Genomic DNA, 27,500 nt, shown 5'->3' with positions numbered 1-27,500 from the left:
GTGCAGAGGCTGTTTCCTGGGGCTCCATGGGCCTTATTCACTTGTAGCAGCCCTCTTGCTTCTAGAGCTAACTAGGTTGTTGAAATGAATGCTGAATTTTTCATTTGATTGATTGATCTGACGTTTGCTTTCTTTATTAACTAATTGGTTGGTTGGTTGAAGGGTTGGTTGGTTGATTGATCGATAGATTAATTGGTTGGTTGGTTTGTTGGTTGAAGCTGGCTGTCTCTGAATGTTGTCCAAAAGCTTATTGTGCTAGTGTAAATATTTGTGTAACCACTGATGGTTTTTTAGATAATTGTATAGCTAATGATTACCGGTTACAGTTTTTTCCTATCGTTTTCGGTCATGTACCCATACTATGGTCACTTTTCCCTATCACTTAACACAGTGGGCTTTAGAGACACACACCTCTGCATATCTGTTAACCTTTGGTGCAAAATGCACTACAACAACCACACCACAAACAATGCTGCCATAACTTAACACATGTTTCCTCTCAGAACACTATGACCTAAAAAACACTAACATCTTGAAGCATTGCCAATTGCATATATAAAATGTTGCTGTGTCCTCCAGTTTGGCATAGATTTCCTGTAGTGTTGCATTGAAAAAAAGAGAAAAAACACAGACAAACACTTCTTTGGACTACAGTAATAAAGTTTGTAATATTACAGTATGACAATCCAAGCCAAGTATCTGCTGACAGTGTTCATATGTCGGTTTACCTCCCACAAAAGATGTCACAATTGAGTGTGGTAAATGTACTGTAATTGTAAATACAGTAAATACTGTAAGTGTTTTATGAGAAACTGAGAATAACAATTTTCAGTTTTTGTAATGCAAATTACATACAGTAAGTACGTAATATATGATCCAGAAACAAAGAAGGCCCTTTTTCAACGAGGCACAAATTACATGTAAAACACCTGAGTAGGTCTTTAGCTGAGTAGGTCTTTAGCTGAAATGACCACCAGGTGTTTTGCATTGCAAAACTTATCCTCTGTGTTTTGTACAGATCATTGTATAGTGTTGCTTTTACGTAAAAAAAAGTAATTCCATGCCAATTCACCAAGAACTGTGGTGCACAGGGGGAAAAAAATCTAAATTACTGTAAAATAAAATAAATAAACTATAAACTAAATATTTTTTCTTATTCAAACATGTAACTTCATTTGTCTGTCCAAATGCAGCATCTTTCCATCTACAGTGATCTAAATTACTGTTAGGTTTTGAACAGAAAGTTCACTGTTTTGAACAGAGTATCTAAACATTGGTAAAATATGCTGTAGTTCCACAGCGTTTTGCCGGTAGTGAACATTGACTGGGGCAGGTATCCATGAAATTTGGAAGAAGGCGTCATTGCCAGCATTTGTATCTTAGCATAGGGGCAAGTAACCACAGTTTGGTTCACATGGTCTACTGGTATGCTCACTGTGTGAAGTGTTTAGGGAATGTGAACATGGTTTAGGTAAATTGCCTAAAACGATAGGAAAAAACTGTAATATAGCTAACTTCTCTCTGGGAGCTAATCTTAACATGGAGTTTGTAACCAATTACAAAAAATACAAAAATAAATAAATCTGTCTGTGTCTAGCAGCCATTTTGTCCTCTATGGTCGTCTCTGGTTGGCTGGTTCTCATAAACCTGGGAGATATGTATTAAAACACGCATGTAACGCAGTTATTGCCCAGGGCTGGAAGTTCAAAGCCATATAACTGTGTGCATTTTACGGTGACACGCTACTGGTGCTCCCGTGGCCACGCTCATTCCCCCACACACCAGAAGTTCTCCTAAAAATATAAACAAAATATTGTTATTTCATGAGCTATTACATTAAATAAGATACATTTCTTTATACATACAACATACCACATCAATTGTGTGCATCAGAGAATGTGAGTCAGAATTTGGGTCACCTAAAAAGGTACCCATTAAAGGAAATTTTGGTCCTTTTATGAGCACTTTTCTCAACAGAGAATCTATTGAGAAGTAGAACATCTACGGGAAGTAAAATCGATATTTATATTAACTGTAAAGATAACACGTCACATCCTAGTCACTATTGGAAAATCGCCAGGTCAGACTAGGTTTAGGGATATGATGCCTGCCTCTTCTGTACTTAACTCATAAAACTTCAATTTCCCACAATAAAACAAGTAAACTTTGCGTGATAAAATGTCAGAACAGGAAGTAAACAAAGCCTGCTGTTTCATCATCGTCAGTTATGAGGAAACCTTTAACTACATAATTGCATTCTTCTTATGGTCTTTTTGTTCTTTTGGGTCAATGCCACGCTAGAGTAAGTTCAATGCTCGGTGACATGGAAGATAGGTTGATGTAACACCTGAGGAGGAGACATTCCATACAATCTACTGATTGTATGGAATGTCACCTACTGCTGTACTACACTATTGTGTTTCCTGTTTTTACCTATTATGGAGCTTTCATTTGTAGTCATCCTTGAGCAGGTACCAGAGACAGAAAGACACCAGAGTGACAGATGGATCAGTAAAAGACATACAGCAGTTAATAAACCAGTTTCACCCGCTCTCGCTCTGTGTGATGGCTGTTAACAGACCTCTACCTGTTCCTAAATGACATTCATCTAAACTTACCGTCACTTTGGATATACTTACCTGCATGAAAATCATGAAAAAGCAATAGTTCTAATAGTTCTTACTTACACTCCAATCCATTTCACACAGAACACATCGTGACCTTTAATGTACAGTTTATTGATACTCTAAAGTGTAAAGTAATACAAATTAAATGTATTATTTATGAGTTGGGGGAATGGATTAATCAATCATAGAGAGGAATGTTGTTTATTGGTATTGGTTTTTATTTGAACCTCTGTTGACCTTTGACCCTTAGAGAACAGTTGGAATGTGAGGGACACAGTGTTCACACCGGTTCAGTAAAACAATTGTGTGTGTGCGTGTGTGTGTGTGCGTGCTTGTGTGTGTGTGTGTGTTTCACTCTCTGTTGTTTCACAATTTCTCATAGTTAAGAATTTGTTGACCCTTATTGGCTGGACTTTGCCCACAGCTCAGAGCTGCTAGGGCAGCAGGCATGTGTTTGCGTTGCTTGCTTGTTCACTGGGTGAGAAAAGAGGAATAAGACTTGGCCAGTTCACACATCAAGCTGGCAGCAGCTTCCTACTCAGCTCAGACTCAGAGGACAGCCATCACACAGAGCGAGAGCGGATGAAACTGGTTTATTAACTGCTGTATGTCTTTTACTGATCCATCTGTCACTCTGGTGTCTTTCTGCCTCTCTCTCTCTCTCTCTCTCTCTCTCTCTCTCTCTCTCTCTCTCTCTCTCTCTCTCTCTCTCTCTCTCTCTCTCTCTCTCTCTCCATCTCACTCAGTCTATTTCACCCCTGCCTGCTCTATTCTTCCCTCTTTCTTTTTTTCAACCTCTCTCAGCCAGGCTCTGTTTTTTTGCCTTACAATTGCCTTACATAAGATCTGTTTGAATATGATTTACTCAGTGTATGTGTGTGTGTGTGTGTGTGTGTGTGTGTGTGTGTGTGTGTGTGTGTGTGTGTGTGTGTGTGTGTGTGTGTGTGTGTGTGTGTCTATGTTTGAGACAATTGATATTTGTCTTACTTTAACAGGATATTTGATGAAGTGTTCTAACCAAGAGAAACAAATGTTTACAATAACTAATGTGTGTGCGTGTGTGTGTGTGTGTGTGTGTTTGTGTGTACATGAATGTGTACATGCATGAGTGGCATGTGTGTGTGACGTATCACTGTGCTTCCCAGGAGTGTACACTCGATTTTGCCTTTGTTGACAGCAGTGGAAGTGTGTGTACCAGGGTGTTTTATGTGGCTGAGTGTGTGCGCCTTTGCAAGGTCGTAGTTGAATATAACCACTCTGTTATTCTGTCCCTCCACACAGATAAAGAAGAACTCTTCCAGAATGTTCTAACGCAGGTAGCAGAGCAGTTCTCCAGGTAAGCAGAACATTACAATATCAGCATTAAAGAGAATGTTGAACAAAAATAACATCTCATGAAGTTACATGTCTTGCTTGGGGACATTTGGACTGAGAGCCGAGCCCCCTCACCACTAGAATATTCTATAGCAACAGCGTTCTGTGACTTTAATGCTTAACCTCTGGTGTGTTTGCTCACCAAATGTGATTAATATTCAGCTGTTATGAATGCACTAGTCTAGAGGAACATGTCGTCGTGTCATTTTGTTCTCTCTTATAATTGTATCTTTATCTCTCTCTGCCACCGAAACTCCACCTCTCTCTTTCACTCGCTCCATCTCTCTCTCTCTCTCTCTCTCTCTCTCTCTCTCTCTCTCTCTCTCTCTCTCTCTCTCTCTCTCTCTCTCTCTCTCTCTCTCTCTCTCTTTCTCTCTCTCTCACTCACTCACTCCATGTCTCTCTCATTCTGTTTCCAGGGCATTCAAGATCAACGAGCTGAAGACAGAGGTGACCAACCGTCTGGCCATGTTGGAGAAGAGAGTAGAGCGTAAGTAAAACATAATCTCCCTCTCTCTCTCTCTCTCTCTCTCTCTCTCTCTCTCTCTCTCTCTCTCTCTCTCTCTCTCTCTCTCTCTCTCTCTCTCTCTCACACTCTCTCTCTCTCTCTCTCTCTCTCACTCTCTTTTTGTCACTCTCTTTTTTTCTCTCTAAAAACGAATCTTTCTGCCATGTTTTCACATGTGTATGCACAGCGAGTCAAACATATTTTGTCTGTCCATCAGGAATCGCTGAGCATGTTTTATTGCAGTATCTGTGTAAAGGGTGAATGGTACTGGTCTGGTGAATCCATATGAAACTTGAATGTGTTTCTTTGTGTACATAACAGAAGGCCAGTCAATGGACAAGTCACCTTGTTCATTGCTCATGCATGCATTAGCAATAAAACAGGCAGAATAGGCCAATAAAAGAGTGTTGTTGCGAGAAATGGTTTTATTGATTTACGGTCGAGGGGGGGGAATCAACAAGGACACGTCTGCACATAGTTTACACATAGTTTACACTTAGTTTACACAACAATCACAGCTTTTTCCTTCAGACCAACTTCAAAACCCATCAATTCAAAGTATTTTTGGAGGTCCCTACCAGCCCGAGATATGAACTGGGACATCAGTCTTTTGACGGGGTTGGGAGGGGGGGTTCATGGCTTCCCGCTGCTGAGACACCTGCTGGCGTCCCCGCTTGGTTTATCATCTTGTGATTAGATACGTTTAAACAGGCAGGGTCCTTCTGCAGGCCTTTGGTCTACCTTCCCATGCTAGCTCACCTGTGGCTACGAGCAAACTCCACCCGAGCATTGGCACGGGCGGTGGAGCGTGTGTCAGGGTTTTGAACCCCTAACCACAGTCCCTTAGACCGTATGAGACTGAGGTTAGTGTTGAACCCCTAACCACAGTCCCTTAGACCGTATGAGACTGAGGTTAGTGTTGAACCCCTAACCACAATCCCTTAGACCGTATGAGACTGAGGTTAGGTGTTGAACCCCTAACCACAATCCCTTAGACCGTATGAGACTGAGGTTAGGTGTTGAACCCCTAACCACAGTCCCATAGACTGTATGAGACTGAGGTTAGTGTGGAACCCCTAACTACAGTCCCAGACCGTATGAGACTGAGGTTAGTGTTGAACCCCTAACCACACTCCCATAAACTGGATGAGACTGAGGGCACACGCAGAGAGGGTTTCTGCATGGGAGGACGCGGCTCTCCCCAGTTTGTCCTCTACCGTGGATTAAACTAGTGACCCCTGCGGTGAACCTCCTCCCACAGACGGGAAGTGATGGGTCAGCGCTCGCTGTAATCGTCTACCGTAAAGCCGTTTATGCAAGAAACTCCATAAAGATCAGGCGATAGAGCCCGACGTACTGCTACCGCTTACATGTGGCTCTCTCTCCAGTAAACAAACCAAAGGAGTGATCCAATCACATCCTCGGTTGCATTGACTTACTGTGGGGGTAAGAGTATCATTCTGTATTATTAGTCTGCAGTATTATGTCTAATTAGTGTGAAGTATTAACATTATTAGGTATTCACAGTAACTGTTGATACCTATTGTTATTGTCGTGGTTGGGTATTCTTTTTAATTTAGAGGCTGATATCTTGACCTGTGAGAGGTAAAAAGTTTTCATTTGTCAGGCCTATAGGTATCCTTGTAACTTAGGTCTTGAAAGAGTTTGGTGCCGAACTCCCCTAGGGGGTGCTATAACTTCCAGTTTTAGTTAAACACTTGGCAGTGCTGCCCTGAAACTTTGTGTACATCCCTTATTACGCATGCTGAATTTTTTTGCCATTGGGACCCTTCAGGATAGACTTTGCTGTACAGTGAAAATTTACTAAGAAACATAGAGGCCCCCTCCCTTAATATCGGTACATTGTTTGTGTGTATCTCTGTATGTCTGAGTGTGCGTGTACGTGTGTGTGTATGTGTGTGTGTGTGTGTGTGTGTGTGTGTGTGTGTGTGTGTGTGTGTGTGTGTGTGTGTGTGTGTGTGTGTGTGTGTGTGCATGTGCGTGCCTTCATGTGTGCGAGTGTGTGTTGATGTAGTGTCGCGGTACAGCATCTGCCACATTGATCTTGGGACGCCGGTTCGATTCCAACCTCAACTTAACATTTTGTGAGACATGGCTTGGAATATAATAATGTTCACTGTGCAAAACCTGTGATGCGCTTGAAAAGGGCGGCCGCTGGGATAGGCGGTGCCTGGGTGACTGTGAATACCTCTGGGACTGCTTGTTAGTCATTAGTGTTATTAGTTATTAATGAACTGGTGTCCCATCTGTGCAGTGTCCCTGTCTTTCACCCATGTCAGCTAGGATAGGCTCTGCCCCAAGACTACGAATAGGTGGATGGATGGATGGATGGATAACTGGATGGATGGTGGAGTAATAGGTGGATCAATTGATGAATGGATGAATGGATGGATGGATAAATAGTTAGATGGTTGCATGGATAAATAAGTGGACGGATGAATAGTTAGATGGGTGGACGAATAAATTGCTGAATGGATGAATTGCTGTAAATAATTCCACTGTGAAGACCTTTGAAGCTGAATGAGGTCAGCGATCCATTCATGTGTGTGTAATGTACTGACTGAGAAGGAAGAGGGTACGGTGGTCGGCCCTTTCATTCAATCTTTGTTTCTTAACCAGGAACTTTAGATAAAAAGTTCATTTTCAAGTGAGACCAGATTGCACACCAGTACAATTAAAAGGTTACACAATTATAGAATACAAAATGTCAGATCAGACCATGGATCATTAAGGAAAAAAGAGAGGATACGATAATGGATACACAGAACAAAACCTGCTACAGGAACAGTAATTGCATTCTTTAGATATATAAACTTTATCAGAGCTTTGAACTCTCCTAGGGAGACTAAATCATTAAACTGGAGTGTATTCTGGATCGGAAATAGAAGAAAACTGGTTTCTAAGTTCCAACGCAAACCCCGGGTAGAGAAACAATGCTGCAGTCTCCTAAGGCTTCATGAAGAACATGATCCAGATCATAAAATAAACAGCGATTTGTGTGGGACAATTAGATGGATATAAAATGTAGATAACTGTGATAAACAGGGTATAGGCAGTGAATTGGAGATTAGGCAGCAAGTCAGTTATTAATGTTCCCATAGTCCAGAATATTGCTTCAACTGCTTGAAGTGTTTTTCTTACTGCTAAATTGAGATCCCTATTTGGATCATTTAAACCCAGCCTGACTTTCAGTTTCTTTCTTCTTCAAAAGGTACTCAAAATAAGAGCCTGTCCTCCACCCAACTAACCGAGTACTTATAGGATTAAACTATTTCAATTGAAAGGTGAGGGCCATGACATCTCATTGCAGATATGAATGCTAACATTATCTACGATCTGGAAAACATCTGGAAAACATCATGCCTATGGTTTTCTTAGCAATCAGAATACACTTTAGACCATACACTGAGGCCTGAAACTATTTAAAGGCAGTCTGGAGCACTTCTACAGCTTGAATTGGCAAAGGGGAAAATGTTGTATCACCTGCATAAAGATGCACTTTAGCTGTAAGCATGTCCTTCCTATAACCAAAACCTGTAATTTGGTTATAGGTTTGAACTTGTGTCAATTGGTGACCCTTACACAGGCAATAACACAATGACCGCTGATATCCCTACAGAACACAGCAGGTGAGGTGTACTTGCGTGTTTGTAAGAATGAGATACTGAGGTATTGTGGATTTGCTTGCACCTTTTGGGTCTAATAATTGGGCTTTAATAAATTGCATGAGATTTAAGAGTTCCTCACAAACACAATTCCTTAATTCAATCGGAAAAGCGAATCCCAATTTAGATATCAGGCGAAGGCAGCCCATGCGTCACTGGGCGCTAGCATGCAGACCAGAGGCGGTACGGAGCCATGTATGCGAGCGGCGTGTGGTTCCTCCCTGCCGTGCCCGGGGAAGCGGCATATTGCATGCCGTGACGCTGCCAAAAGCTACCAGCCAGATGCTATGATGGCACTAACACGCCATGCTAATGGTCAGATGCTTGGCTAACAGTAGCATGCTGTGCTAACTCAGCACGCTAATGTATCTGCCCCTTACGGCCAGGTCGCTGCTCTATTTATGTAGCGTGTGTTGCCAACGCATCGGGCAGGGAATGATTGAATACAATTGCACTACCCACACGCCCCCCCCCCCCCCCCTACCTCTTCATGTCCCCACATAGCCCAGCAAATCTCACCGCGTCCGTAACTATGACAACCTCTGCCTCTTTACAGATGACCAAGGGGATATCTCCAACTGCAACATTGTGGTGTTTGAGTAGCGAACCAGTACCAATGTATTGCTGAGGATACTGAAAATACAACCACAAAGAGCCAACATTGAAATTGTTCTGTGGTATATGTTTTCTATATGTTTGTCTATATGTATTTGTCTTGATGATTGATGACGAGGTTGTCCAAATCAGTGTGGATGTGCCTCCCTCCATGTAGAGATGTGCTATGCCAGCGACTCATGTACGTCTTGTCCGTCTTGTGGGCTTTGTTTAGTGGGCTTATTTTAGTCGCTAAAGCTAATTTGCCACCTCTCACAATAAATACATGCTAAGTACCTGGATACCTTGTCGTTACGGCAACAGAGCAATTCCTGCACAGACCATCGTCCTAGCATCACCTCAGTCACCATTGTTACCCTGAAGTGTGGGTCTGTGTGCATTTGTTCTGGAACAACGATAAACAACAAGACATTCAGTCTTCCAGTCACTAGGATGGCTAACAGTGCCTATCCAGATAATAGATTCATTAGCCCTATCAGGCTCATAGGCTGAAAGCACGGTGACATGGTATTAACCGAGAGAAAGGCTGTCCTTTTATACTGCTTCAGAGTGCTCAGATGATGCTCTGCTGTCATTTAGGGCACTCTGCCTGCCCTACGCACACTCTATGAATGTGCAAAAGCACATACACACTCAAATCTAAACATGCACACATTCACACTCACACACACGCATAACACAAGTATAAACAAAAACACATACACAAACACAAACTCACGTAAATCAAAATGCATACAGTACGCATGCACGCACGCACACACACACACACACACACACACACACACACACACACACACACACACACACACACACACACACACACACACACACACACACACACGAATGAAGTGTGTGTATTGATCAGATGGTTAAGCGCAGGATGCCAGAAGGGACCGACTGACTGGATGTGTACGGCTCTAAAGGGATGAATCAGTAAATCAAAGGGATGTTTACTCACTAACCATCTCCATGGCAACACCACCCCCTCCACAGCGCTTTAATTCACACTCTTTAACTTATTCAAACGGCTTAAAGCCACTGGTGACGTCATCACTCTCCAACACCCACTCTCTCGCTCACTCTCTCTCTCTAGGCCTATCCCCATCTCCTCTGTGTCTATCGTGATTCAATTGAATTCAAATTCACTTTATTGCCACAACAACACAAGAGAACATTCGCGGACGAAATGTGAACAACACAGGAATGGTCAACAGAAGAGCTTACAATGACCCATGTCATAATGACCATCTAAATGCCAACAACTCTGTCTCTCTCTCTCTCTCTCTCTCTCTCTCTCTCTCTCTCTCTCTCTCTCTCTCTCTCTCTCTCTCTCTCCCTCTGTGTCTCTCTCTGCAGTCGAGGGGATGAAGGTGGTGGAGATAGAGAAATGTCGCAGCGATATCAAGAAACTCCGTGAGGAGATGGCTTCCAGGAACAACAGGTCTCAGAACCTCCTCAACCCATCCCCATTCTGTTGTGGTTAAATGTATTCCTCATCATCATCTTCACTCCCAGCTTCATGGCAGTGATCAATATGTACATTAGCAGATGCCTTATGTTTAGACATTGGAATTCACAGCAATACAAGAGTTATCAGTGCATCGGCTTATGATTGCAGTCCTAATATTAATAGGTTACATATCACACGATTACAATGTGATTGGTAAAGGCTGTGTGTCTGTCTTGTGAGGGCAATGACCTTAATATGAGTAGCATTGATACAGTGAGAGCTCCATCTTTATCGAACAATCCGACTGATCTGATCAACAAGCGTATTAGGAGCTATATCGTTAGGAGGCAGCTTGTTAGGAGGCACCTCGTTAGAAGGTCATTAGGATTAATTTATAGGGTGGCTCATTAGGTGGATGCCTTCTCAGGAACTCTAATTATCAAAGCCAAGCCCTTTGTATTTCATATTCAAGTTTGGATTTAACAAACTTTAGCAGGAAAACAAAGAGCCTCATTTTGAGATATTTGATAGTTCTTTCAAGGATATATCTTCTCGTAGAGACGTAAAAAACCAGTACTACCAAAGTATCCTTTTGTTTATTTCATGACTAGACTATAATAATGAATTCAGCTCATCATCATATAATCAGTTGATTTCACCATGACTGACTGAAGGTTTTTCTCTTGTTGGGTCGGCTTGTAGCAGTTACCTGGAGGACAACAAGAAGATGACGCCGCGCAGGGACGTGCCCTCCTACCCCAAGGTGAGCTCAAAGACCTGCACCAGTCAGGGTATGGGTTTGTTCCCAGGGACACCCAGGGCAGTGTGAGGCATACATTCTGCAATGCCCCTCCCACCTCGTTGGATAGGCACAGTGTTTGACCAATCAAGATCAGCTGAGTTGTTGTTAGTTTGAACCCCTCCTCTTTAATCCCATTAACTGACTGAAGTCTCACATCAATAATGGCAAATATACTTATATATATATACACTATAATCACAAGGTGGCAGAGAGGATTTATATTGAGTGATGTTTTAAGATTTTGTGTGAGAGCAGAATATTAATATTTATATTTGCAAACACACACACACACACACACACACACACACACACACGCACACGCACCCACACAGACATACGTACAACATCTGTCAGAGTGTGTAATGAGGTCCAAAACACAGTGTGCATGCGCCCCTACACACACCCACACGTATGTTAAAACGTGTGCTTGAGCTGGCCCTGAGCCAGAGACAGTGAGGGTTAACCGACCCTGTGTGGTCTGAGGTGGCCCTGAGCCAGAGACAGTGAGGGTTAACCGACCCTGTGTGGTCTGAGGTGGTCCTGAGCCAGAGACAGTGAGGGTTAACCGACCCTGTGTGGTCTGAGGTGGTCCTTAGCCAGAGACAGTGAGGGTTAACCGACCCTGTGTGGTCTGAGGTGGCCCTGAGCCAGAGACAGTGAGGGTTAACCGACCCTGTGTGGTCTGAGGTGGTCCTGAGCCAGAGACAGTGAGGGTTAACCGACCCTGTGTGGTCTGAGGTGGTCCTGAGCCAGAGACGTGAGGGTTAACCGACCCTGTGTTGTCTGCAGTACATGCTGTCACCACAGACCATAGACGCCCTCAGAAAGCCTGGCTTCGATGTCTGGCTGTGGGAAGCCAATGAGGTAAGGACCACAGCTCAGCCATGTGAACAAGCCTAACTCCAAAACACTGTCTCTCTTTTCTCTCTCTTTTCTCTCGCTCCTTCTCCATACCCTCCCCCCCTCTCCCCTCCTCCGTGTGCACGTGTGCCTGTGCGTGTGTGTGTTTGGTATGTGTGTGTCCGTGCATGCATGCGTGTTTGTTTGTGGGTGTATTTGCGAGCATGTGTGGGACTGTGTGTGTGTGTGTGTGTGTGTGTGTTTGTGTGTGTGTTTGTGCGTGTATGTTTGCGTTTGTGCGTGTGTGGGAGTGTGTGTTTGAATGTGTGTGTGTGTGTGTGTGTGTGTGTGTGTGTGTGTGTGTGTGTGTGTGTGTGTGTGTGTGTGTGTGTGTGTGTGTGTGTGTGTGTGTGTGTGTGTGTGTGTAGTACCATCTGTCTAAGGAGACAGTGGAAGCGCTCAGACAGCCTACATTTGATGCTTGGCAGTGGGAACCCAATGAGGTGAGATAGACCACCTGACCATAATCGATACCTTTATACCATCGACATCAACAATTAATCAATGGTTCACTTTCATTTGATCAGAGATTGGTACTGCAGGCAGAAAATATGGTACAAATCAAAAGTAACGGACTATGTTAGTAAGACAAAGTTCCACATTGAACAAACATGTTACAATGTTTAATGAAAAAAAGGAAATGCACAATCTTATTGTCTCGGCTATGGCACTACTTGGGGTAGGCCCTGTTTTATTTCACTACTACACTTGCAGACCGAGGGGTTCCCCTGCAAAGCCCCTGCTTCTAGATCATAGTGCAGTACTTCAGCTGCTAGACGAGAAGACAACATACAAATGGAAAAAAACTGAGCTTTTAGATATTTTCTGATAAAAATTTTGTTCCAAAATGGCTACTAAGAACTGTGTTTGTTCGAAAATTAAGTTTCTTTTTAAATCTTGCTAAAGAACACATGCTGAATCCTAAAAAGGGTAGATAGTATGTAATTGTAAAATCAGTCAGTGTCTATAATAAGTCTAGGACCCTCAACCATTTGCATGTATTTAGAGTGGATCGCTCTCTGTTTTCCCCCCCAGATGCTGAGCTGTCTAGAGCACATGTACCACGACTTAGGGCTGGTGAAGGACTTCACCATCAACCCCATCACACTCAAGCGATGGCTAGTACGTTCTCTCCCCCCCCCCCCCCCCCCCGCCTCTCTCTCTCTCGGCCACCTTACGTATGTTATTTTGTCTTGTTTTTTGAAGCACTTTCATGATATTGTGGGAGAGATGTTCTGGCTCTTGTGTCCCTGTCAGACTTGGCTTTAAATCAGCGTTGACATCTCCTCTCTGTTTCTCTCTTTAGTTATGTATCCATGACAACTACAGGAATAACCCCTTCCACAACTTCCGCCATTGTTTCTGTGTGACGCAGATGATGTACAGCATGATCTGCCAGTGCAGCCTCCAGGTAAGGGTACTCTTCTGTAGATACTCCGCTAGTGCGACTCTGCTTCATACACTGTATTTGTGACATCGGACGGTATTTATGTCAAGGGCAAGTATGTGTGTCTGTGTGAGGGGAGGCTGCCAATGAACAGAGGCTTCCCTGTTGCCAATGACAACCCCTCCCAGGCGGTTCTGTTATCTCACAGTCGGGCCGTTCATTAAGAGGCTTCCCTTAATCATGTGCTAATGTAGACACTTCTTATTCATTATTATACTCTCTTTCACTCTCTCTCTCCCTCTCTGACTGTCCCTCACACTCTCACTCTCTCTCTGTTTCTCTCTATCTCTCTCACACACTCTCTCGCTCCCTCTCCCTCCCTCTCCCTCCCTCTCTATAACTGTGTCTCCCCACCCTTTTGCTTCCTTCCTCATTCTCTCACAAATTCACCATCAGGCTATCACGGAAACACACACCTTATCGATGTGTGTGGCCATTGAACTGCTAGCAAAATAAAATAATGTGTGTTTGTGTGTGTGTGTGTGTGTGTGTGTGTGTGTGTGTGTGTGTATGTGTGTTTGTATTTGGGCTTGTGTTTGTATTCTTGTGTGCGTGTGTGTGTTTCTCAGGAGAAGTTCACTCAAGTGGACATCTTGATTCTAATGACCGCAGCTGTGTGTCACGACCTGGATCATCCTGGATACAACAACACGTAAGAACACACACTCTTAAACACACACTCACACACAGGTCCAGGTACAGAGTCATTTATGGATTTACTTCCGCTAGTTGGACAAATCGCTATAATTACTATTTATTTGCTACAATCCTTCTACTCTCTCTCTTTATATCGCTCCCTTCATCCTTCTTCCCTCCATCCCCCCTCCCTCTATCTCTCTCTCTCCCTCCATCCCGCCCCCCTCCCTCTATCTCTCTCCCTCCATCTCTATGTCTCTCTGCCAGGTACCAGGTCAATGCTCGGACAGACCTAGCGGTGCGCTACAACGACATCTCTCCCCTCGAGAACCATCACTGTGCCATAGCCTTCCAGATCTTCTCCCAGCCCGACTGCAACATCTTTGCCAGCTTCGACCCTGAGGCCTTCAAACAGATCCGCCAGGTCAGGACCGCGTATTCTGTGCCCCTCTATAGCCGCACTGTCTGCACTCCAGGGTCTGAAGTAAATCTGTGTGTATGCCAATTATGGCCACAACTGGACTCCTTACCCTCCCTGGAAGGAGGGGGAAGCTCTTTCTATCTTGCTTCTCAAAGTTTCTTCTCCATCGTGACGATGGATGAGAGGTCTTGTTTAATGCGGCCTGTGAAGACAGGAAATGTAATAAAGGGCTATCCAATAAAGTAGACAACTTATATTTGGATTTACTAAAATTGTACATTGTTTGGGAAGTTGCTTTGGTTAAAAGCATGTGCTAACACTGCTGTACTGTAGGGCGTCATGAGAACTGAGCTAGTTTGTGTCCTGCTTTGACTCATTTTCTGGAGAGTCACTAGTTTGTGTGTGTGGTTATGTGACAGAGCACCATCACGCTGATCCTGGCCACGGACATGGCGCGACACGGCGAGATCCTGGACTCCTTCAAGCAGAAGGTGGACGTCTTTGACTACAGCGATGAGGAGCATGTGACCTGTGTAAGCGTCTGCCTAACTCTTTCACCTGCCGCGAAAAAAACGCCATTTTCACCACCATGACTGATGTGTGCGTCACCGATGCAGACCATTCTCCTCCCAGTCTACACATGTAACCACACAACACAATCTGCTCAGGGCTGTAGCCCACTAACTCACATACTGGGGCTGTGTTCTTGCAAAAGACATTCATCCAGAGCGTATGATAGCTTCTCATGTTCAGAATGAGCTCAGTCTCCTCTGTGAGCTGTGGGCGCTGGTACTGCTGGTCTCGATCGCTTCTGTGCACGCTGTACGCATCTACCAAGATAAGCCATTCATATATTCCATAATATTCAATAACCCTGAAGACCAGCAGAAATGGCAGTCCCCCCTTCTCTCCTCCCCCTGGTTCCTACCCCCTCTACTGCCCCCTCCTCTCCTCCCCCTGGTTCCTCCCCTCCTCTCCTCCTCCTGGTTCCTACCCCCTCTACTGCCCCCTCCTCTCCTCCTCCTGGTTCCTCCCCCCTTCTCTCCTCCTCCTGGTTCCTATCCCCTCTACTGCCCCCTCCTCTCCTCCCCCTGGTTCCTCTCCCCCTCCTGGTTCCTACCCCCTCCTCTCCTCCTCCTGGTTCCTACCCCCTCTACTGCCCCCTCCTCTCCTCCCCCTGGTTCCTCTCCCCTCCTCTCCTCCTCCTGGTTCCTACCCCCTCCTCTCCTCTCCTGTTGACCTCTGACTACCCCCCCAGCTGAAGATGGTCCTGATCAAGTGCTGTGACATCTCCAACGAGGTGCGGCCCATGGAGGTGGCTGAGCCCTGGGTGGACTGCCTGCTGGAGGAGTACTTCATGCAGGTAGGAGTACTTCATGTAGTGGTAGTACTTCATGCAGGTAGGAGTACTTCACGTAGTGGTAGTACTTCATGCAGGTAGGAGAACTTCATGTAGTGGTAGTACTTCATGCAGGTAGGAGAACTTCAAGTAGGGGTAGTACTTCATGCAGGTAGGAGTATTTCACGTAGTGGTAGTACTTTATGCAGGTAGGAATACTTCATGTAATGGTAGTACTTCATGCAGTTAGGAATACTTTATGTAGTGGTAGTACTTCATGCAGGTAAGAGTACTTCATGTAGTGGTAGTACTTAATGAAGGTAGGAGTACTTCATGTAGTGGTAGTTGTTCATGTAGGTAGGAGTACTTCTTGTAGTGGTAGTACTTCATGCAGGTAGGAGTACTTCATGTAGTGGTTGTACTTCATGCAGGTAGGAGAACTTCATGTAGTGGTAGTACTTCATGCAGGTAGGAGAACTTCATGTAGTGGTAGTACTTCATGCAGGTAGGAGCTCTCTTTACAGTAAATACTGCTTTATGCAGGTAAGGTTACTTCATGGAGTGGTAGTATGTCATAAGGATAGAAGTACTTGATTCAGTAGTTCAGCATCAAGTTAGGAGTACCACATATGATGGTAGTACTTTATGCTGTGGTAATCTATATTGGAGATATGAGTACTTTATGCAGTGGTAATATCTATTGGAGATGTGAGTACTTTGTGCAGGCAGGGGTACTTCATGCATGTGGTCGTACTTCGAGAACCTCAGAGTAATTACACTTAGACATTAATGTGAGAGATTAATGTGAGTGCACTGAAGCATGGAGATACTTGTTTTTTGTTTTTTTGTGTGACATGGAGAAAGTACAAAGTGTAGTAGAACCAATGTCTTAGGCATCTTAGTGCAATATCTCAATAATATCAGTTTATAGAATCAATAGCCATCATGACATGACTCATCATTACACAAGAAACATAAAGCTTAATCAATGAACAGGTTTATCAGCCACATGGCCATCAAGAAGATAACCTGTTAATCTGGACTAGAACAACAACAAACACTCATAAAAACTGTGTGTCTTCAGACCGCAACTCATCTTAGGTGCTGTAAAGTCAGCCGAGTGCAGAGAGAATGCCTTTCTGTTAACAGCAACATCCAACTTATCTAACACATGTGGCAACATATCAACCAATCGAAGAGCTTGGCCCAAAGTGCTTCAACCCCCCCCCCCCCACGCCCTGATCCTGACCAAAACGGTATCCCGTTTGAAAAGTCTATAATCCCCTCATCAGGGATTATAGACTATTCAAACCGGATACCAGGCCGTGATTGATTGTCAGATTGATCGGGGAAGGGCTGTGTATTGATTTTTGAGATTCAATGGGTATCATCAATAGCGTTATGTATGCAATGGATAGCTGCATTGTTGTTACCATGCCTTAGAGGGTGCTCTACGGCACCTGTTAAGTATGACTAGTAGTATTGTTCCGGTCCTAGTAAATCACTTAAAATGGTTATATGTGTCATGACCTGCGTTCTTGTGTAACTCCATCAATAATAAATTAACCTTATATTATATAAACAACATAATAAATAGTATTATGGGTTGTTTCTCTCTCTCTCTCTGCAGAGCGACCGGGAGAAGACAGAGGGTCTGCCTGTGGCTCCGTTCATGGACAGAGAGAAGGTCACCAAGCCCACCGCTCAGATCGGCTTCATCAAGTTCGTCCTGATCCCCATGTTTGAGACCGTCATGAAGGTCCGTATGATGAGAGAACGCTTAGAAATAGTCATGTAATATGAATTATATAGGTTATTTAGGTTGATGTTGACGATTATCTCTCTTTATGGTATTCATTCCTTTGCTGTGACTTTGGTGTCGTAAAAGGTCCTCACTGAACAGATTCTAATCAATAGTGCTTGGCAGATATTGTCGGAAGAATAGCTATCCTTCACATCGGGGTACATTTGGATGAATTACCAAAAAAAATTAAAAAAAGAAAATTATTTATATATATATATCATCTGCTTAACAGGGAATATGACTTCAATTGAAAACATGAATGCACCACAGTCCAAACGGTCAGTGATAAAGACCGCTCTGGGCCTGTTACAGCTGTTTCCTCAGATTGAGGACGTAATGGTCCAGCCCCTGAGAGAGTCCAGAGACCGCTATGAGGAACTCAAGCAGATCGACGACGCCATGAACGAGGTGAGTGTGTGTTGAATAGTGCAACACCCACCCCTCTCAGGTCTGAAAGTCAATATCAATTCAATCCATTATTATATGTCCACGTTTCTTTATCACGGTATATTCAACCATTTGAGATTATAAATTCACCTCCCAGTAAATCACTGTAAAGCAAGTAATTTATAACCCAGCTCTGATGCGGATCATTAGAAACACCCCACAGCTCATGGTCTATCTTTGTTTCCATGTTCTTGTTTATTTTTTTTGCAGGTGAAGAAGAAGAAAAGTGAAAACTTGACAATAGGGAAGAAGAAGTAGGAGGTTTGAGGTAGGTCCACACCAATTTATATGTTGTACTTTCACACTGAGATAAAAGGTTCTCTATCGCCATAGACGACGGACATCATTCAGTAAACTTTAGCTTCAATGTAATATGGTCTTTACATCCGATCCGTTCAGGAACATCAGCCACAAATTATTCCAAATTAGTATTTGCCGTCATATTTACAACTCATTCATAAATTCATATTTAAGTGCACACTTGCATTTATTTTATTTTGCTGCTACCCAGTGGCCTTTAAAGAAACTGCAGATCACATTAGAACATCAAATGTAATCATTGAAATATTTCTCTTACAGTGTATGTTTGTTTTCAGCACCAGTGAAAGTAGAGCAGGTGAGCAGAGTGCCAGAGCAGAGTTCACAGTTTGGTTCCGGGCCCCCCGAGCCGAAACCTTCCCCCGCCACCCCTCCCCAGGCCCGGAGACAGGACCAATAGGATGTGTGCGGAGCGATGTTCTAGTAGAGCGCATTGCGCCAGGTACGAGCAGTCCATCACAGATCAACCTGAAGGATTGGATTTGATGTAGTGGTTTCCAGGCCTAATATTTAAAACCAACCACTGGGTGGAGGCGTGCACGCTTGCTCAGGGACCGACGGACAAATCTAAAGCATTATTTTCAGGGAGTGTCTACATTTGTACAGCTACTGCAGTGAACATTATTTAGATATTTCTCTATCAGCCTTGTTTTTATTTTAAATGTGTTGTTTTTTACAGATTGTACAGATTTCTAGTCACCTTTGTTCTTTCCTACAAACAAATAAAGGTTGAATTATTACAACTGTCCTATGAGCTTGCTTTGCTGCGTGCAGAACATCATTGGGTAAATGGCATACATGTGGCTGCACAAAGTAGACGGTAAAAAAATGAGGAGAAGAGTATTCTGGTCCATAAATGTTTATAAAAAAAAAAAAAAAATCCTCATTACCATCTCTTAATTCTGTCCCAACACAAACACTACACAGTAGCTTTCTTTTGGCCAATGCCAAAAAGTCCATGGTCATTCCCAGATCTCCAATGCTCCTACAGCTCGCTGCGTGTCCTCCAGACGCTCACTTCACTTTGTTCTCCTTGCTCCTCTTCTTGCCGGGGGTCTTGTTGCCGTCCCCGGTCGTCCTCTTCTTGCCCCAGTGGCTCTTCTGCTGCTCCAGACGCAGGCGTTTCTTCTCCATGTAGGACTCCATGTTGTCGAAGTTCACCTTATACAGGTGCTCGAAGCGGCTCTCTGCCACAGCCAGCGCTGCGGGGGAGGGAGAGGGACCAACTCTTAGAGCTACAGATATTGCTTTAGAGCTCTGCTCCAAACGTCTGTCACATAGAACACACGTTACAGACGTTTGGAGCAGCTGAACGGCATGTTGGGTTACCTGAATGTAGAGGGGTTACCTGAATGTAGAGGGGTTACCTGAATGTAGAGGGGTTACCTGAATGTAGAGGGGTTTTCTGAATGTAGAGGGGTTTTCTGAATGTAGAGGGGTTTTCTGAATGTAGAGGGGTTTTCTGAATGTAGAGGGGTTTTCTGAATGTAGAGGGGCTATCTGAATGTAGGGGGGCTATCTGAATGTAGGGGGGCTATCTGAATGTAGGGGGCTATCTGAATGTAGGGGGCTATCTGAATGTAGGGGGGTATCTGAATGTAGAGGGGTATCTGAATGTAGAGGGGTATCTGAATGTAGAGGGGTATCTGAATGTAGAGGGTTATCTGAATGTAGAGGGTTATCTGAATGTAGAGAGGGGAGTGTTTGTTTGTGACTCACGTTGGAGGGCCTTCCAGTAGGGTTTGAGGGCTTCAGTCACCCGGCTCACTTCGGCGTTGTCTGCATCACGCTAGAACATGGAACAAGAGCTCTGTGAGCGAGCATATATCGGCCCAATCACCCTTTGAGACGAACAAGTACAAATAAAGGAGTTGTGTCTTGTGGTGACCCATTGCATAACCAAAGTGACGGTGACAGCAGGTATGCAAGCTCTGATGCCATCAGTCCTTGGTAGGGATGTACCGATATGAACATTTTGGCCGATACCGATATTAATTTTGCTGTTATGGCCATAACTAGGGATGGGCACGAGTAGTAAATTCCAAACTCGAGTGATCGAAAATTCCTCGAGGATCAATCGAATACTCGTTTAATCAAATCTATTTTTAGAATCCAAGGCATCTGCAGCAGGAATAGGCCTAATGAAGGACAGCAATATTACCAACCAAACATGTAATGCTTATTCTCCATCAAAACAGTCAGTTATCAGAGTATTCATTATTTATTTCTGCAAACGTTCAAAACACATTTTCCTTACAAAAATAAACATACGTCTCACAATTTAAAATCACGTCGAACCAAGGCCTGTGACGGTTTAAAAAAACAAAAACAAAACAAGTAGCTTAACCATTGCAAATAATTTAAAGCTGCAAATAAAACGGCAGCAAATGGACTATGGAAATACTCAGCGTTGTGATCTTCTCTACACGGCCGGGATTACAGCTGCGTTTTGCGGCGGTGAAAATAGCCGACACACTTGGTTGCTGCGGGTCTGCTTTCCCAAACTCACCGTTGTGTTTCAGGAGCATATGTTGCCGCATAGTACTTGTAGTACTCTGGTAGCTCGATTTCGCTTGGCATATTTTACATTTCACCTTATGATCTCCTATTTCTTTAAAGTATTTCAATTCTTCGCTGCGCTTTGATTTAACCGCCATCTCTTAACTTTTGAATTCTGGCGTGCCTGCACACGGCACGGCACGCGCCACACAGAAATTTGATACATTTCATTTGCTTTGTGCCCACGGCATGCTTTGTTTGTGTGTGTATATGCAAACTCGAGTTTGCTTGTCCACCAACCGAGTTCATTTGTAACGAGGAGTACTCGAGTAATCGATTCCTCACGCCCATCCCTACTGATAACCGATATATATATTTTTTTTTAAGTCTCAGATGATAAAATTGTGTACAGACTGAAAATCAAGTAATCTGAATTTTTTAAACGTCTTCCTTTATTCTCAGAACGTATTTAACTTCCAAATAACAAGGTTACAGGGCTGCCATAAAACATAAGTAACCAACCTTTACCAACCAACCTATTCTCTAGGGCAGGGATGGGCAACTTTCATGATAAAGAGAGCCACAATTCTTCATCATCACCATCAGAGGGCCATGTGACTGTGCACTTCAACTACACGTAAACAGAGAAGCTACACATTTTTGAATTTGTTGGATATGATTTCCTGTATTCTGGTGCATTTTGGGGATGGCCACTACCTACAAAATCTTCCAGATTCATAACCTATGTATGGTATGTTGATTGAACCAACATACATTCATTTCATGTTTTCCATGCTCAAACAGCCACATGATTGGTTAGTAGTTTGATCAGTGCAAAGGGCTGACATCATCATTCAATCACAAAACTGAAAAACAGTGGCCCAACATTAAATGCAACAACTCAATGAACTCGAACCCAACAAGCATGATATTCACTTCAGGGCAGTTGTAGTGGCGACTTAACTGGAAATCTTTCATGCCTGATATCGTTTCTAAGCAAACTAGACGCATGGTTTTGCCTTTGAATTCTATGAACAGACACTGTTTTTCTTCTTTCTTAACCAGTTTTCTGCGGGCCTGACTGCGTAAAGGATGCAGGCCGTATGCAGCCCGCGGGCTGCCAGTTGCCCATCCCTGCGCTAGGGTCTATAGCATATAACCGCGCTGTCTGATTACAGTTTAGTTCATTTTTCACAATTTACCAGCTCTCATTTTGAAGAATAATCACCGCGCCATTTGTTTCAATGGGAATCGCGACGGTCTATACTTTCAACATGAAGTGTACATATTTATAATTTGAAATTCATCTCAGCCTTTATACCACAGATACTATAGGGTCTATAGCAGTGGTTTTCAAACTGTGGGGCGCGCCCCCCCTGGGGGACGCCAGAGTTCTTCAGGGGGGGCGCGACGTGAGGAAAACCCCCCCCCCCCCCCCCGAAAAAAAACCCCTGAAAGTCGATGATTCAAATCATCAGTCGTACTTCAACTGTAGAAGTAACATAACTAAATCAATTTTCAACCGTTTAACTTCGTGCAAACCATTTAACAAATCTACACACTTGTAACTTCAATAATATTTAAACAGAATTTCGATATCATTTAAAATTTCTTCAGAATCACAGTTTTAGTTTCATATCGCTTCGTTTTTAGCTGTTTTCATTGAAGACGTCAGCCCATTCTGATACACCTACTTCTAGACATCATAACTCATTCATTTTTCAACCGTTTACCATCGTTCAAACCATTAAACAAATCTACACACTTGTATCTTCAATACTATCTAACGGAATTTTTATAGCATTCATATTTTTTTCAGAATCACAGTTTTAGTTTCAAACCGGCATCGTTTCAGTTGCTTATAATAATTGAGGTCACCATAGCAACGCCGGTAAACAAACCCCGCCGAATAGTCGAATCTCTGGACTGAAAAGGCAGATCTGATTAGACTCTGAAAATTCAGAGTCGGGGACCCTGAATGAATCTGTGTAAACTGGCAGTTTACACAGATTAAGATGTTCAAATTTATTTAAAAAAGGTTAATCTAAAACATGCTTAGATAAAGTTGTTAAATTGTGTTAAGAAATATGTTTAAAAACGCATGTTGTAATGTTTCAGAAATATGTTTAAAATGTTTCAAAAATATGTTTCAAATGTTTTAAAATTATGATCAGAGATGTTTAAAATGTGTAAAATATTTAAGATAGCTTTCAAAACACAGGTATTTAGAACTTTTTTTTTTTTGGAGGGGGGGGGGGCTCAGCTGAACATTTTTCTCTGAGGGGGGGCTTACTCTCTCACACTTTGAAAACCCCTGGTCTATAGCGTATAACCGCGTTTTCTGATTTCAGTTTAATGTAACAGTAAGCTGACAACATCGCTTATTAACACCGCAACCACACGGAGATAAACATGGCAACTGGTCAAACAAATTTTATTTTTGCGTTCATTCTGCGCCCGCATCCGCCTTGTTGATAAACAAATAATCCCCCTATACACATGGCCGTATCCCCCTCCCCCTCCCGACACACAACTAGAGAATATCGGCCCAATTTTATATACCGATATTAACGCAGATATATCGTGCATCCCTAGTCCTTTGTCTTCTCAATGACACCAAATCGCCGTCAATCTTTTAGATCAAAGACCTTAGTCCAGCATAAGGTGTTGTGGTATTGAAACTAATTAACTGGTTTTCCCCCAAAGAATCGGTTTCAAAGCTCCTACCTGCCAACCATCCTGTGTGTGCGTGTACACCTGGAACGGTGTGTCGGCAGAGTCCAGCAGCACCCACAGTCGGCCTCTGGGGTCAAAGGTGATATCCAGGGGGCAGTGGGGCAGGGTGAGCTGGTGGCTGGGGGTCAGTCTGTCCTCAGTACCCTTCTCCAGGCTCAGCATCTGGACCGTAGCAGCTCTGGAGACACAGCAAGACAACCAGCACATTCCCCGTTACTAGAGTACAGTCTTGTATCTACTCTACTTTTTTTTGTGATTGTGTAACTTAAATCAAACCATTTCATTCAGGCATCAATTGGAAACTTGAATTATGTGCATCACAAAGCACAGAGTACCGCCCCAACTAGAGAGAATGGGTGCAGTACCTATATCCTGACAGCAGAGGGCACCATAAGGGACTCAGAAAGCAGGAGCCCTGTGTACTTGATAAATTACATTTTATCTGATCACTTGCTCTGTCATTCTGTCTCTTTATCACCAGACTTTATACTGATTATGCTTCTATGACTATAGTTTGTTAATCTCATAATTAAAAGTTTAAACCATGAGATTAACAAACTATAGCCATATAAATATAATCAGCATGAATCCAATTAGTAGTAGAGAAGTCAACAGTATTGTTTAAAGAAAACAGCAAACTTATCAGTTGAATAAGAGTGTGCTCTGATACAGATACAATACAAAATGGCATCAGTGCATGTTATTATGACCGCAGCATACGTTTGTGGACTACAAGAGAAAGCTTACTTTTCCTTTACATCTACATCAATGGTGTGGTTAAAGTGCAATTAACCTACACAAAGTGCTGATAGAAAGCATCCAAAAATACTTTTGACCCGTGTCTTCCTCCGCCCGGTGACAAGAGAATATATAGCCCATGTCCCGGGCTCAAATTAACGCTGGTCTAATGTCGGGACATGACTGACACTTGGACAGCGTTTCAACAGAAACCAATAACGAGGGATGTTGATAGAAAGGAGGTTACTAAATAAAGAGTCAGTTGGCCATGTATTATAAATAAATCAAAGCCTTACAGACTTTGTGTGTCATGGAAATGGTGTACAGATGGTGAGTGATGTGTACCAGGTTTACTCAATATAACCCTTTAACACAACCATGGATTTTAAAACTGCAATAACATACAAGATTATAGAAAAACATGAAATAAAAATAAAAGTCACTCAAAACATTTAAAAGCATACAAATCAAGCAGCAGTAGGAGGACAGAGCAGGGACAAACTTGACAATTGGTTAAACGTGGGGGGGGGGGGGCATAAATCCACTGACCTTTCACACTGTACCACACGTGAAGGCCGTCCGGAGAGCTTGTGATCCGACTCACGGCCGACCTCTGGTCAAACACAGCAGGAAGCCATTTAGAAGGTGTCCGTTATCGCCACGGTTACAGGAAAGCAAGAAAAAAATTAGAATAATTTTTGCAAATATTTCTATTGAAAGCAGGCTACCTTGTAGGAGTAGGAGCCTGCTCCTACAAAATAATAAAAGTCACGCATTTGCTTCACAAAAATGGTCATACATAGATAGATCACGGTTTTCGATGTTTGTGGTGCTGCGCCGTGTAACATTTTAAATTGGGCTGTAGTGACGTAGACACCTCATTTCTAAAACAGTCAAATTGGGTTTAAACACTTTTTTTTTTTGGAACAACGCTTCAAAAAGTGAAACAGCAATATATATAACGCAAGTGCTGTGTGTAGGGACTGGAGTCAGTGTCTTTCAGATCCACTCTCGGTCCGAGTGACTGGGTCACAGCAGCGCACCACCAGACGAGCCACAGAGTGCTGTATCGGGGCCTATTCTAGGTTCTGTGTTTAATGTAGGGAGCGGTATGGCGCTGCGTTATGCGGATCCGCCCGCTTCCTTAAGTTTGATTTTCTGTCTTGATATCAGGTTGAAGCTTCACTCAACCGTTTCGGAACATTTATATCGGTGCATCGAGACGGATTCTTGGTCATATTAAATCAATTCAGGGGCCCACGTATCGATGTAGGTGCATCCAGTGTTTCCCACAGACCAGGTAGAAATGTGTGGCGGGGGGGGTCCTAATTAAAATTGCCGGCAGAACAGCATCGGGGTCTAACACTGTAATATATATAAACTTTAACCGCATTTCACATTAATCGCAATTATTACACGGGTCTTCTCAATGCCATGGAACGTTCCGTTCACTTGCATGGGCCCTTCACAACTTCCGACGGTGAATTATATTTGATAATTCACTGTTGCTAAGTATAATCATTAGTATGATTGACCACTTTCAAGGAAAGCAGGATTTTTGCCTCTGATGACGTCTTTGGTATCACCCCGCAAGTACCGGTAACTTATCAACCCCAGTGTCTTCGGTAGCTAAGCGACGTCAACGTCTTTGGCGGACTATTTCTCTGCTGATCAACGCTATGAATGCTGGTAACAAAAACGTATAGAACATCACCGGTCATTATCGGAAATAAGCCCCTCAAGGCGAAGCAAGACACCTCCGCTGCGCGTTGGTGCCTGTTCGCCCTGTCCGGGCTTATTTTTCCGATAATGACTGGCGTTCTATACATTACTTCCTTACATAACCCGCTCCTTCGGTTTTGCCTTTGTAGGCGCGTGAGAGGAGGAGCGGGCGAAACCGCGGGTCAGTGCTTGTGCATGCATGATACACGGGTTTATCCAATAAGTGGTAGTGTATATATGCGCTTGTCTCTGTGTGCGGTCTGTGACGAGAATGACAGGGAATAAGAGCGCTATGCGGAGAAGAATGAACGGAACGATGTTTATATTTAAAAATGGCCAAAAATGAACAGAATCATTTGGTGGCGCTCGGTGTTGATTCTGTGGTCCTGCGCCACACATTGGTCTATGTAAGGGAAAGACAGCGGCATCTGCGTTAATCCAACCGGTACAGATCCGTATTGGTGAATCGTTACACCCCTAATTAAACCACACACCACACACACACACCACACACACACACACACCACACACACACACCACACACCCACACACACACCACACACACACCTAGTCTTCTGAAGCCCCGACACCTTGGGGGGGGGGGAACACATGGTGTCTGGCATCATCTGGCAGCTGGTGTTTCCACACTGGGCTGCTCAGGAATCTCTCATACGACAGATACCCCCACCTCAGAGACCCCCAGGCCCCTATGGACACTACAGTACGGACACTAGGCTATATTAAGCAGGCTCCTACAGTACTAATGTTATGTAACCAGTTCCGCCTATCTATACATGATGTCAGGCGCCTTGGTTAAAAAAAACATATATTCATGCGTGTTGTGCACATAAGAAATTGCTTTGTGTGACTGTGACCAGTAGGAGTTAAACAAGTGATTTTGCTGTAGTATTTTCAGTTTGCAGACATTCCTCTAAGAAGACCATGTGATGGGGAAGGTGTGGGTAGTAGTGTTGGTTACCTTCTCCTCCTCCTCACCATCTTTGGTGCCGTCAGGGGCTTCCCTCAGCTTCCTCATGTCCCATCTCTGGAGCTCCCGCCCAGATTCATACTGCCACAGAATCACATTCCCATCCTGAGAGCGGGCGAGACAAAGAGAGGGATGAATAAATTGCAAGACCGAAATAATCATTCCAGGGCTCCAGACCATCTCTTTTCACTAGGAGCACTGTGGCCCCTAACTGAAGATTTGAGGGTCATGAACAGAAATTTTGGGGGCACACACCATAAATCTACATGGCAATGTGATTCTAATTTTTTTCACTGCATTAGTAATAAATATTTTGATAATGGATGCAGAAATTACAAAGTGCGGTTTCAAATTCATTATACCAACTGTTTCTACGTGTGCTACGCATGCGTTTCGACGAGTACGGAAGCGACAGTTTCACGGTGCGCCCGCTTGTCATGCGC

General features: G+C 43.5%; 2 protein-coding genes across 6 annotated transcripts in view; one reads left to right on the top strand and one right to left on the bottom strand.

Moving 5' to 3' along the window:
* Positions 1-19,552, top strand: part of LOC130372940 (high affinity cGMP-specific 3',5'-cyclic phosphodiesterase 9A-like) — a 28,602-nt gene extending 9,050 nt beyond the window's left edge. The window contains exons 1-17 of one of the 5 annotated variants that reach the window (XM_056579084.1): positions 3,117-3,232; positions 3,909-3,963; positions 4,421-4,491; positions 10,167-10,251; positions 10,963-11,023; positions 11,852-11,926; positions 12,331-12,405; positions 12,998-13,084; positions 13,269-13,373; positions 13,979-14,061; positions 14,313-14,469; positions 14,886-14,999; positions 15,725-15,829; positions 17,436-17,564; positions 17,922-18,017; positions 18,267-18,324; positions 18,653-19,552. In XM_056579084.1, coding sequence (XP_056435059.1) covers positions 4,470-4,491; positions 10,167-10,251; positions 10,963-11,023; positions 11,852-11,926; positions 12,331-12,405; positions 12,998-13,084; positions 13,269-13,373; positions 13,979-14,061; positions 14,313-14,469; positions 14,886-14,999; positions 15,725-15,829; positions 17,436-17,564; positions 17,922-18,017; positions 18,267-18,314 — 1,242 coding nt within the window. In that variant the 5' untranslated portion in view covers positions 3,117-3,232; positions 3,909-3,963; positions 4,421-4,469 and the 3' untranslated portion in view covers positions 18,315-18,324; positions 18,653-19,552. Of the gene's footprint in view, positions 1-3,116; positions 3,233-3,908; positions 3,964-4,420; positions 4,492-10,166; positions 10,252-10,962; positions 11,024-11,851; positions 11,927-12,330; positions 12,406-12,997; positions 13,085-13,268; positions 13,374-13,978; positions 14,062-14,312; positions 14,470-14,885; positions 15,000-15,724; positions 15,830-17,435; positions 17,565-17,921; positions 18,018-18,266; positions 18,325-18,635 lie in introns of those variants that run through there. The other 4 variants (XM_056579080.1, XM_056579081.1, XM_056579083.1 and 1 more) reach the window with 4 other exon arrangements.
* On the bottom strand, positions 18,209-24,907 carry LOC130372942 (tRNA (guanine-N(7)-)-methyltransferase non-catalytic subunit wdr4-like). Its single transcript, XM_056579088.1, has 4 exons — positions 24,897-24,907; positions 23,601-23,787; positions 20,094-20,163; positions 18,209-19,576 (listed from the first exon to the last, which is right to left on the bottom strand). Exons 2-4 carry the CDS (start codon positions 23,769-23,771, stop codon positions 19,389-19,391), a joined length of 429 nt encoding a protein of 142 aa, XP_056435063.1. The 5' UTR covers positions 23,772-23,787; positions 24,897-24,907; the 3' UTR covers positions 18,209-19,388.
* Between the last annotated feature and the right edge of the window lie 2,593 nt (positions 24,908-27,500).

The sequence above is a fragment of the Gadus chalcogrammus genome, chromosome 20 (assembly GCF_026213295.1).
Source record: "Gadus chalcogrammus isolate NIFS_2021 chromosome 20, NIFS_Gcha_1.0, whole genome shotgun sequence".
NCBI classification, from domain to species: Eukaryota; Metazoa; Chordata; class Actinopteri; order Gadiformes; family Gadidae; genus Gadus; species Gadus chalcogrammus.
Note: the sequence above shows the minus strand (reverse complement) of the source record. Positions and strands in the feature narration are given on the sequence as shown.

Bases quoted from the DNA above. Each gene is read 5' to 3' on its own strand.
- LOC130372942 (XM_056579088.1), bottom strand. From the start codon at position 23,771: ATGCTGAGCCTGGAGAAGGGTACTGAGGACAGACTGACCCCCAGCCAC. The intron at 20,164-23,600 runs GTAGGAGCTTTG...TCCATGTTCTAG, and splicing joins ACACACAGGATGGTTGGCAG to CGTGATGCAGACAACGCCGA. The intron at 19,577-20,093 runs GTGAGTCACAAA...CCTCCCCCGCAG, and splicing joins CTACTGGAAGGCCCTCCAAC to CGCTGGCTGTGGCAGAGAGC.